General features: G+C 50.8%; 1 protein-coding gene across 1 annotated transcript in view; it reads right to left on the bottom strand.

The window, feature by feature from the left end:
- The window catches only part of LOC140429836 (structural maintenance of chromosomes protein 2-like), a 55,918-nt gene extending 44,037 nt beyond the window's left edge, over positions 1-11,881 (bottom strand). The window contains exons 1-5 of the mRNA XM_072517317.1: positions 11,413-11,881; positions 5,260-5,409; positions 3,321-3,443; positions 3,083-3,121; positions 1,716-1,826 (exon numbers count right to left, since the gene is read on the bottom strand). Of these exons, the coding sequence (XP_072373418.1) occupies positions 1,716-1,826; positions 3,083-3,121; positions 3,321-3,443; positions 5,260-5,409; positions 11,413-11,580 (591 nt within the window). The 5' untranslated portion in view covers positions 11,581-11,881. The remainder of the gene's footprint in view (positions 1-1,715; positions 1,827-3,082; positions 3,122-3,320; positions 3,444-5,259; positions 5,410-11,412) is intronic.
- Between the last annotated feature and the right edge of the window lie 144 nt (positions 11,882-12,025).

Here is a 12,025-nt window from a genome sequence, read left to right as displayed (position 1 = left end):
GGTGTTAAACATGTCCACTCGTGTTAAACGTCTCCACATATACAGCTTCTGAGTATTCTGAAGAAAGATTTTTTTTTTAAATTGACTGGTATATCCAGATGACCTACAACCCTCAAACTGCATAGACATCCAAAGACAACGCACCTACACTTTGTCTTATTAGGTAGCAGGGAACACATGATAAGAACATTTATCGCAAGTGCAATTTAGTAACACTCCAGGCATTAATAAACTGCAACAAAAGATCTGTTGTTGTGGTCTCTTGCGAAGTTTTCTTTCCCAAAAGAAAAATCCAGTTTTATTTTTGGCATTCACAACGTTTACTGTGAATGCCAAAAAATGTGTTCATTTGAGAAACTCTAATTACACAGTGTGGTATGGGCCAATTCTGGAACTGGAGCAGGCTGGCTATACGGGTAATTGAGTGGGCATAATGAGTTGAGGGAATAAGTTCAGCCAGGGAAGATTTCCAAGTAAATGTGTGGATGTGTGCATATGGAGCAGGATTGCAATTTCAACAGGGAGACAGGATAGCTGCTAGCAGGACTTCGACTGACAGTAGCCAAATTAAAGTTACACACGGAGGGAAAATAGGCAATCTAACCATAAAGTCCCCTTAATAAAAAAACGGTACAATTCCAAGTCTTGAATTTGTGAAATATTACACCTACAAGAAATGCAAGCTGGATCAGGGATGTGGGTGGCAGCATGCAATTTCCCTTCGGGAGTGCTTTTTAGGAAAATACTCCATGAAAGAGAATAGCCATAAATTCTCCCGGGCAAATAGATGTCATCAATTGGGAATCACGGGCTTCCTCATGCACCCATGTCAGAGATATCAAATCCAGCTTCTTTGGAGTTCCAGAATTCATGTAATCTACTGATCCCAAAATTCCAGCATGGCAGAAACCAATGTAGGAACTAATTCAGCAGCACAAATCACTGAACAGAATGAAAACAGTGCTACAGAAAAAGCAACATTGGAGAATGATACCGAACTAAAAAGAATGCCATCCAGTCCCTTCTCCTAAACCCGAATAGAATTGTTTAAAATCGCAATATTCTTCCACCCTTGCATTGATTCATGGTGAGCATCAGCAAGCTGCCAGCACCTCACCCAATGCAATAAGCTATTTAACTGCAGCGTGATATTTATCTTACACATCACGCTCCGTCGCAGATGGTATTGCCCAAATTAATATTTTTCCCTTTAGTTCAGAGAAGTGTTGATGTTAATTGTAATAAAAAACAGAAAATGCTGGAAAAACTCAGCAGGTCTGACAGCATCTGTGGAGGGTGAAGCAGAGTTAATCTTTAAAGTCCGTGTGACTCTTCTTCAGAGCGGAGTACATACAGGAGAGTACGTTTCTATATCCGTTACAGATGGAGTAATATTTTTCTTGTGGTTTTTGAAATTTACTCATTCAAGAATTAATTAAAAATCAAATCAACTGTATAGCACAGTGGCTTCTGTGCATTAGGTAGTTTCATTTAGCAAGTTAAAAATCCTCAAATTCACTCTTGTGTTTTAAAACCAAGAGCAGCACAGGTCAAGCTCGGTAACTTACCATTGCCCCAAACCACTTACCATCAGCGCTCATTCAGAAGAAAAATACTGTGGGTGTTTGAAATTTAAGTAAAAGCAGAAAATGTTGCAAAGACTGCACCAGTGACGCAACATCATTACTTGCTGTGAGAACAGGAAACCAATTTACCGTGTGAATTTCTTTCAGCTTAGCCTCCTTTTTCTCAATTGTTTTCTGGGCCGCTAACTTCTTACACTCGTACATTCTGGTCCCTGCAGCTTCCTCAATCAAGGATAGGATCTAAGGAAAAATAATAAAGAATTAACCTCTGCATTGCCCTTCAAACAGACTATTTCAAATCTACACACAACAGAATACTGAAGCTGCACACAGCAAAATTTAATAAAACTGTTCTAAAACAAGTACGCGCTGGTCACATCATTAGCAGCCTGTAAACCTGGGGTTGTTAACGTTATACTAGGCACCTGATATCCATTCTTTAACTGATTTCTATGAAAGCTTCTTTCTACAAAACTCTGAAATATGCATCCTTGACGCATCTGTCAAAGCCGCACATCTCAGCTGAACTTAAAAATGGAACACACTTGGGGGCGGCAGCACTGCGGTGCAGTGGTTAGCACTGCTGCCTCACATCACCGAGGACCCGGTTCGATCCTGGCCCCGGGTCACTGTCCGTCTGGAGTTTGCACATTCTCCCAGTGTCTGCGTGGGTCTCACCCCCCAAAAAGATGTGCAGGGTAGTGGATTGGCAACGCTAAATTGCCTGATTATTGGAAAAATGAATTAGGTACCCTAAATTTTTTTCTAAAAATGGAACATGCTTAAGTTTTGTACCATTGAATCACCTTTGCACACAAATACAACTATTAACAGCAGCCACAAAAACAATGCAAAGTTGATTCTTAGGAACAGGGAGACAGAGCATATCTAAATACTTAACATTCTGTGCCAAATATGGATAGGACAATGATACATAAAACAACTCCTCACACAAATTCTCCATTTCACCCTATCAGTAGAGTATACATGATGGTAGTGTGGCTGGAGGTGTAGGAAAAAAAACTAACTGGTGCTAGGTACTAGCTCAGTGGCTCCCAAGTACAGGAATTGGAATTCTATTCTGCATTTACTGGTATTCTATTCTGCGTCAACAATCATTTAGCTTTCGAACAAGCTGGTATTGTCTTCTACTCTGCTGAATGAGATACCTGAACTTTCTTTTTCATTCAGTTAAATAAATGGGTTCAGTTCAGTTAGACAACCGTGTACCAGTCCTATCTTCAGCTATATTCATATTGGGATCAGGGATCATTTTTGCTCATCATCAAGTTCACGATTTTATAGTCCTTGGAACAGAGGTTCCTACTCCTGTAAATTGCTAGCAGTTGGGTTTTACAGGTACAACCTCTAGAACACAGGATCAGGGAGTAGTTCTCCAAAAAGTGTATGATCAGGTCATTCAGGTCAGAACCACCATTCACATGGCCTATAGAGATAATTCATGACATTAGGCATCAGACACAAACTATACTTACCTCCGGAGGCTTCATATTCAGAACTTTAGTGATGCGGCCCTAAAAACAAAATCAATTTTATTATAAAAACCCACTACAGTCTCTATAAAAAGTGTAACAAGCATAATGGCTTTCAATTAAAATGGTGACACTTTTTCTTTAATACTATTTGTTTGAGTAAGTTCATTGAAACAAATATTTCAAATGGAAATTACATAAATGTCTAGCAGCAAAAGCACCTGCATCTTTAGGTACAAACCTGCATGATAAGGAAGTGTGGATTGTTGACATTTAGACCAATTGAACAGAAGAGGTCTTGCACTCTGGTATTGTTTGCATTCACACCATTAATTAAGTACTTGTTTCTCCCACCAATTACCACCTGCAAAATAAATTGCATTCATATTGCCAGCCGTTTAAAATCAGAATTTTAAAAAGTTTTGATTTTAACTAGATTAGTACAGCTGAATTCAGCGTAGAAATAGTTCTCCTAAAAACCTGTGCAAGCTCCCTCAGTCTTTTACAAAAATCAGTGAATAGAATGGTGAATTCCTCAAACAATTGAACCAGCCACATTCCATTTAATCAGAGAAACATCAATACCACTTTTATGCCAGAATTGGAAAAAGTGATGTTTTTCTTTCAATGGGTTGTGCAATCTCTCAACCTGGAAATTTATCTTAATTAGGACTCCTTGCAGAACAGTTGGGAAGAATGATACTTAATACAGTTTTAAGAATGGCTTCTATCACTGCTTCTTAAGCTACAGTCTGCAGACTTCTTGGGGTCCAGGGCACAATGTGAAAGTGCATGCTGGGAAATGGGGGCGGAGTGTGGCTCCTGCATCTTTTTTATTCTTTCATGGGATGCAACTGTCATTGGCAAAGCCAGCATTTGCTGCCCACCCCTATTCACACTTGATATGGTGGTGGCCTTCTTGAACCACTGCTATGTGGTGTAGATATACCCACAGTGTCTTCAGGGAAAGTTCCAGGATTTTGTGCCAGCAAGTGAAGAAGTATATATCTTTCCAAGTCAGGATGGTGTGCGACTTGCAGGGGAACTTGCAGGTGCGTTGTTCCCATCAGTCTGCTGTTCATGTCCTTCTAGATGGTAGAGGTCACAAGTTTGCAATTACTGCCAAAAGTAGCTTGCTGAGTTCCTGCAGTGCATCTTGTAGACGGTATTCACTGTTGGTACTTTGCGCTAGCAGTGGAAGAAGTGAACGTGGTAGTGGATGGAGTGTCAATCAAGCAGGCTGCTTTGGCCTGGATGATGTGAGCTTCCAGAGTATTGTTAGAACTGCACTTATCCAGGCAAGTGAAGAATATTCCTTTATACTCCTGACGTTCCTTGTAGATGGTGGACTGGCTTTGGGGATTCAGGAGGTGAGTTACTTGCTGCGGGATTCACAGCCTCTTACCAACTCTTGTAGCCACAGTATTTATATGGCAGGTCCAGTTCAGTTTCTGGTCAAAGGTAACCCCAGGATATTAATAGTGGAGGATTCAGTGATGGCAATGCCATTGAATGTCAAGGGGAAATGGTTACATTATATCTTGCTGGTGATTGCCATTGCCTGGCACTTGGGATGAGAATGTTATTTGTGAATGGTACCAAACACTGAGCAATCAGTAAACATTCCCATTTCTGACTTTCGGAAGATCATGATGAAGCAGCCGAAGATGGTTGGACCAAGGACATTACCCAGAGGACCTCAAGCAGTAATGTCCCAGGGCTGATATTGTTCTAAAAATCACTAAATATGACTCCAACCAGAGTAGAGTTCCAAAGAAAAGTTGATGTTAACTCTGTTTCTCTCCACGGATGCTGCCTACTGGGTTTTTACAGCATTTTCTTTTTTTATAATAAGTATCCTTTGTTTGGCAGATCAACCATTGTGCAAAATTTGGTTCCCGAACCAGGAATCTAAACCAGGCTGCAGGGCTGAGCGCGCCAAATCCTAAACACTAGGCTGTCAGGCTATGGAATATAAAATGGATTTCATTCCAAACCAAAAGCACAATGGGGAACAAAAGAAAAAGAGGAAAGAGAGTGTGAAGAGGATGTGTTGCTGAAATCTTACTAACAATTCAATGTTTAATCTCACACAGTTCCTAAAAATACCTTTCAATACTCACTAAGTTTTCATGTCAACATGGTGGAATTTTAAACACAATAAGAACATTGAAGAGCACCTGTCTTGAGACTGTAATTTCATCATGTGTCTCAAAGCCCAGAGGACTTTGTTTTTTGTCAGAGTTATCAAAGGTAATTGAGACAGTGGCTTTTGTAATCCCGGCTTGTCCATTTTTGTAGACCAAATCCTGAAGGTTACTAGCTCGCACCTAACAGCAAAGAACAAAAGAAAGTTAATGTCAATGAAAGTTTCAGCATAAAAACACTTTCAATATTATATTGCGATCAAATTAAATAGCAATGTTCAATTAACACCCAAAATTTACTCAAGTCAGTCAATGGATCGTGGTTTTCCTGAACCCCTTGATCTCTCACGGTCGATGCTAGTTAGTGACCAGTTACAGACCTGCGACAGCACCTGATACAGTGCCACCCTCATCACTGACCCCCACCCCGCAGTCTCACTGACCCAGGACAAGCACCATCCTTCCTCAATGACCTGGGACAGCTTCCTCCCTCACCAACCTCAAACAGACTCTACCCCCAAGTGGCCTTTTGTAAAATTCATTTATGGGAAGTGGGCATCGCTGGTTAGGCCAGCATTTATTGCTCATCCGAGTTGCCTTCTGAAGGTGGTGGTAAGTTGCCTTCTTGAACCGCTGCAGTCCGAGGTGCAGATACACCCACTGTGCTGTTAGGGAGACAGCTCCAGAATTTTGCCCCAGCGACAGCAAAAGAACGGCGATATATTTCCAAGTCAGGGTGGTGAGTGACTTGGCGGGAACCTCCAAGTGGTGGGGTTCCTAGGTATCTGCTGCTCTTGAACTTCTAGATGGTAGCGGTCGTGGGTTTTGAAGTCGCTGCCGAAGGACCCATGGTGAGTTCCTGCAGTGCATCTTGTAGATGGCACAATGACTGCCACTGGTCGACGGTGGTGAGGGTTTGAATGTTTGTGGAGGGAGGAGCAATCAAGCGGATTCGCACGGAAACATCCCACATTCACGAACAGACACAGCAGATCCCACACAACTGCTCTCACCTTGACCCAACTCTGCCACCCCTCCCAGTGCAACTCCACCTTCCCACCACGGCTCAGACCACTGCCACCCCCATACCTAGACTCTGTCCGAACCCCAACTCCACCTCTCACACTTCACCCCCTCCCTACCAATAGCTCCCTCCTCTTCCCCCCCAATCTCTCCCTCTTCTTCCCCCCCAATCTCGCCCTCTTCTTCCCCCCCAATCTCGCCCTCTTCTTCCCCCCCAAATCTCTCCCTCTTCTTCCCCCCCAAACATCACCCCTCCCCCCAATATCAACCCCTGCAATCTCGCCCTCTTCTTCCCCCCCACCCCCAAATCTCTCCCTCTTGTTCACCCCCCCTTAAATACCTCCCTCTTCTTTCCCCCAAATCTCTCTTCTTCCACCCCAATCTCTCCCTCTTCTCCCCCCCAATCTCTCCCTCTTCTTCCCCCCCAAAAATCATCACCCTTCCCCCCCCCAATGTTACCCCCCACAATCTCTCCCTCTTCTTCCCCCAAACTTCACCCCTCCCCCCCAAAATCAACACCTGCAATCTCTCCCACTTCTTCCACCCCCAAATCTCTCCCACTTCTCCCCCCACCCCCATATCACCCTTCCCCCCCATATCACTCTTTCTCCCCCCCTCCCATCACCATTTCACTCTTTCTCCCACCCCCATATCACTCTTTCTCCCCCCCTCCCACCCCCCATATCACTCTTTCTCCCCCCCTCCCACCCCCATATCACTCTTTCTCCCCCCCTCCCACCCCCATATCACTCTTTCTCCCCCCCTCCCACCCCCATATCACTCTTTCTCCCCCCCTCCCACCCCATATCACTCTTTCTCCCCCCTCCCACCCCCATATCACTCTTTCTCCCCCCTCCCACCCCCATATCACTCTTTCTCTCCCCTCCCACCCCCATATCACTCTTTCTCCCCCCTCCCACCCCCATATCACACTTTCTCCCCCCCATATCACCCTTTCTCCCCACTCCCACCCCATATCACTCTTTCTCCCCCCTCCCACCCCCATATCACTCTTTCTCCCCCCTCCCACCCCATATCACTCTTTCTCCCCCCTCCCACCCCATATCACTCTTTCTCCCCCCTCCCACCCCCATGTCACTCTTTCTCCACCCCTCCCACCCCCATATCACTCTTTCTCCCCCCTCCCACCCCCATATCACTCTTTCTCCCCCTCCCACCCCCATATCACTCTTTCTCCCCCCTCCCACCCCATATCACTCTTTCTCCCCCCTCCCACCCCCATATCACTCTTTCTCCCCCCCTCCCACATCACTCTTTCTCCCCCCTCCCACCCCCATATCACTCTTTCTCCCCCCTCCCACCCCCATATCACTCTTTCTCCCCCCCTCCCACCCCCATATCACTCTTTCTCCCCCCTCCCACCCCCATATCACTCTCTCCCCCCTCCCACCCCCATATCACTCTTTCTCCCCCTCCCACCCCATATCACTCTGTCTCCCACCCCCATATCACTCTATCTCCCACCCCCATATCACTCTATCTCCCACCCCCATATCACTCTATCTCCCACCCCCATATCACTCTATCTCCCACCCCCATATCACTCTTTCTCCCCCCTCCCACCCCATATCACTCTTTCTCCCCCCTCCCACCCACATATCACTCTTTCTCCCCCCCTCCCACCCCCATGTCACTCTTTCTCCCCCCCTCCCACCCCCATGTCACTCTTTCTCCCCCCTCCCACCCCATATCACTCTTTCTCCCCCCCTCCCACCCCCATATCACTCTTTCTCCCCCTCCCACCCCCATATCACTCTTTCTCCCCCCCTCCCACCCCCATATCACTCTTTCTCCCCCCTCCCACCCCCATATCACTCTTTCTCCCCCCTCCCACCCCCATATCACTCTTTCTCCCCCCTCCCACCCCCATATCACTCTTTCTCCCCCCTCCCACCCCCATATCACTCTTTCTCCCCCCCTCCCACCCCCATATCACTCTTTCTCCCCCCCTCCCACCCCCATATCACTCTTTCTCCCCCCCCTCCCACCCCCATATCACTCTTTCTCCCCCCTCCCACCCCCATATAATTCTTTCTCCCCCCTCCCACCCCCATATCACTCTTTCTCCCACCCCCATATCACTCTATCTCCCACCCCCATATCACTCAATCTCCCACCCCCCATATCACTCTATCTCCCACCCCCATATCACTCTATCTCCCACCCCCATATCACTCTTTCTCCCCCCTCCCACCCACATATCACTCTTTCTCCCCCCTCCCACCCCCATATCACTCTTTCTCCCCCCTCCCACCCCCATATCACTCTTTCTCCCCCCCTCCCACCCCCATATCACTCTTTCTCCCCCCCCCCCCCACATCACTCTTTCTCCCCCCTCTCACTCTTTCTCCCCCCTCCCACCCCCATATCACGCTTTCTCCCCCTCCCACCCCCATATCACTCTTTCTCCCCCCTCCCACCCCCATATCACTCTTTCTCCCCCCCTCCCACCCCCATATCACTCTTTCTCCCCCCCTCCCACATCACTCTTTCTCCCCCCTCTCATCACAATATCACTTTCTCCCACCTCCATATCACTCTTTCTCCCCCCTCCCACCCCCATATCACTCTTTCTCCCCCCTCCCACCCCCATATCACTCTTTCTCCCCCCTCCCACCCCCATATCACTCTTTCTCCCCCTCCCACCCCCATATCACTCTTTCTCCCCCCTCCCACCCCCATATCACTCTTTCTCCCCCCTCCCACCCCTATATCACTCTTTCTCCCCCCCTCCCACCCCCATCACTCTTTCTCCCCCTCCCACCCCCATATCACTCTTTCTCCCCCTCCCACCCCCATATCACTCTTTCTCCCCCCCTCCTACCCCCATCACTCTTTCTCCCCTCCCACCCCATATCACTCTTTCTCCCCCCTCCCACCCCATATCACTCTTTCTCCCCCCTCCCACCCCATATCACTTTCTCCCCCCCTCCCACCCCATATCACTCTTTCTCCCCCCCTCCCACCCCATATCACTCGTTCTCCCACCCCCATATCACTCTTTCTCCCCCCCTCATATATATCACTCTTTCTCCCCCTCCAACCCCCATATCACTCTTTCTCCCCCCATCCCACCCCCATATCACTCTTTCTCCCCCTCGCACCCCCATATCACTCTTTCTCCCCCCCTTATCACTCTTTCTCCCCCCTCCCACCCCCTTATCACTCTTTCTCCCCCCTCCCACCCCCATATCACTCTTTCTCCCCCTTCCACCCCCATATCACTCTTTCTCCCCCCCCATATCACTCTTTCTCCCCCCCCTCCCACCCCCATATCACTCTTTCTCCCCCCCTCCCACCCCATATCACTCTTTCTCCCCCCTCCCACCCCCATATCACTATTTCTCTCCCCTCCCAACCCCATATCACTCTTTCTCCCCCCCTCCCACCCCCATATCACTCTTTCTCCCCCCCATATCACCCTTTCTCCCCACTCCCACCCCATATCACTCTTTCTCCCCCCTCCCACCCCCATATCACTCTTTCTCCCCCCTCCCACCCCATATCACTCTTTCTCCCCCCTCCCACCCCCATATCACTCTTTCTCCCCCCCTCCCACCCCATATCACTCTTTCTCCCCCCCTCCCACCCCCATGTCACTCTCTCTCCCCCCTCCCACCCCCATATCACTCTTTCTCCCCCCTCCCACCCCCATATCACTCTTTCTCCCCCCTCCCACCCCCATATCACTCTTTCTCCCCCTCCCACCCCCATATCACTCTTTCACCCCCCTCCCACCCCCATATCACTCTTTCTCCCCCCCCCATATCACTCTTTCTCCCCCCTCCCACCCCCATCACTCTTTCTCCCCCCCCCCCATATCACTCTTTCTCCCCCCTCCCACCCCCATCACTCTTTCTCCCCCTCCCACCCCCATATCACTCTTTCTCCCCCTCCCACCCCCATATCACTCTTTCTCCCCCCCCTCCTACCCCCATCGCTCTTTCTCCCCTCCCACCCCATATCACTCTTTCTCCCCCCTCCCACCCCATATCACTCTTTCTCCCCCCCCCCTCCCACCCCATATCACTTTCTCCCCCCCCCTCCCACCCCATATCACTTTCTCCCCCCCCTCCCACCCCCATATCACTCTTTCTCCCCCCTCCCACCCCCATATCACTCTTTCTCCCCCCTCCCACCCCCATATCACTCTTTCTCCCCCCTCCCACCCCCATATCACTCTTTCCCCACCCCCTCCCCCTCCCTCCTCCCTCCCCCCTTCCCCCCCCTCTCTCCCTTCCCCCCCCTCTCTCCCTTCCCCCCCCTCTCTCCCTTCCCCCCCCCTCTCCCTTCCCCCCCCTCTCTCCCTCCCCCCCCCCTCTCTCCCTTCCCCCCCCCTCTCTCCCTTCCCCCCCCTCTCTCCCTTTCCCCCCCCCCTCTCTCCCTTTCCCCCCCCCCTCTCTCCCTTCCCCCCCTCTCTCTCTTCCCCCCCCCTCTCTCTCTCCCCCCCCCTCTCTCCCTTTCCCCCCCCCTCTCTCCCTTTCCCCCCCTCTCTCTCCCTTCCCCCCCCCTCTCTCTCCCTTCCCCCCCCTCTCTCTCCCTTCCCCCCCCCTCTCTCCCTTCCCCCCCCCTCTCTCTCCCTTCCCCCCCCCTCTCTCTCCCTTCCCCCCCCCCTCTCTCTCCCTTCCCCCCCCCCTCTCTCCCTCCCCCCCCCCTCTCTCCCTTCCCCCCCTCTCTCTCCCTTCCCCCCCTCTCTCTCCCTTCCCCCCCCCCTCTCCCTTCCCCCCCTCTCTCTCCCCCCCCTCTCTCTCTCTCCCTTCCCCCCCCCTCTCTCTCTCCCTTCCCCCCCCCTCTCTCTCTCCCTTCCCCCCCCCTCTCTCTCCCTTCCCCCCCTCTCTCTCCCTTCCCCCCCCTCCTCTCTCTCCCTTCCCCCCCTCCTCTCTCTCCCTTCCCCCCCTCCTCTCTCTCCCTTCCCCCCCTCCTCTCTCTCCCTTCCCCCCCCCCTCTCTCTCCCTTCCCCCCCCCTCTCTCTCCCTTCCCCCCCCCTCTCTCTCCCTTCCCCCCCCCTCTCTCTCCCTTCCCCCCCCCCTCTCTCTCCCTTCCCCCCCCCTCTCTCTCCCTTCCCCCCCCCCTCTCTCTCCCTTCCCCCCCCCCCTCTCTCCCTTCCCCCCCCCCAATATCACTCTCCCCCCTCTCTCGGACCTGGGACAGGTTACTGATGCCCAGCAGGAAGCAGATGGAGTCCAGGATGTTGGATTTGCCGCTGCCGTTGAGGCCGGTAATGGCGTTGAAGAGCGGGTCGAAGCCGTTAATCTCCGTCCTCTGCGCGTACGACTTGAAGCCGTCGATGATGATGGATTTGATGTACATCTTGCCCGGGCGGGTGGGGTTCAGTCCCGGCCTTCTGCCCAGCGGCGGCGATCAGCCGCTCGCGCTCCGTCCAAGGGTTTGAATTTTGGCGCCAACCGCCGGCCGTTTGTTCAATGTCTCGGCAACAACTTTACACTCGCCGTCAACCCGCAATTTTAAAGGGAATGCCTCCACTGCAGCGCCAAAGAATTGTCGCACTTGCGAGCGGTCTGCATTGTTCTCAGGATAATAAACTATTCCCCATTCAACGGCGGCTAAATCCAAGTTGTTGTTGTAGTTTCTGTAACGGCGGCGTCCTGGCGCCGCCCGATGACGTTGACAGAAAGGGGCGGGGTCCGCCAGCTCCTCTTAAAGGGGCCGCGACCTCACAGGGAATCCCCACAGCGCAGAAGGGGGTCATTCGAGTCGGCACCGACCCTCCGAGAGAGGAGCCTACCCAGGCCAG

The sequence above is a fragment of the Scyliorhinus torazame genome, chromosome 9, assembly GCF_047496885.1.
Source record: "Scyliorhinus torazame isolate Kashiwa2021f chromosome 9, sScyTor2.1, whole genome shotgun sequence".
Lineage (NCBI taxonomy): Eukaryota > Metazoa > Chordata > Chondrichthyes > Carcharhiniformes > Scyliorhinidae > Scyliorhinus > Scyliorhinus torazame.
Note: the sequence above shows the minus strand (reverse complement) of the source record. Positions and strands in the feature narration are given on the sequence as shown.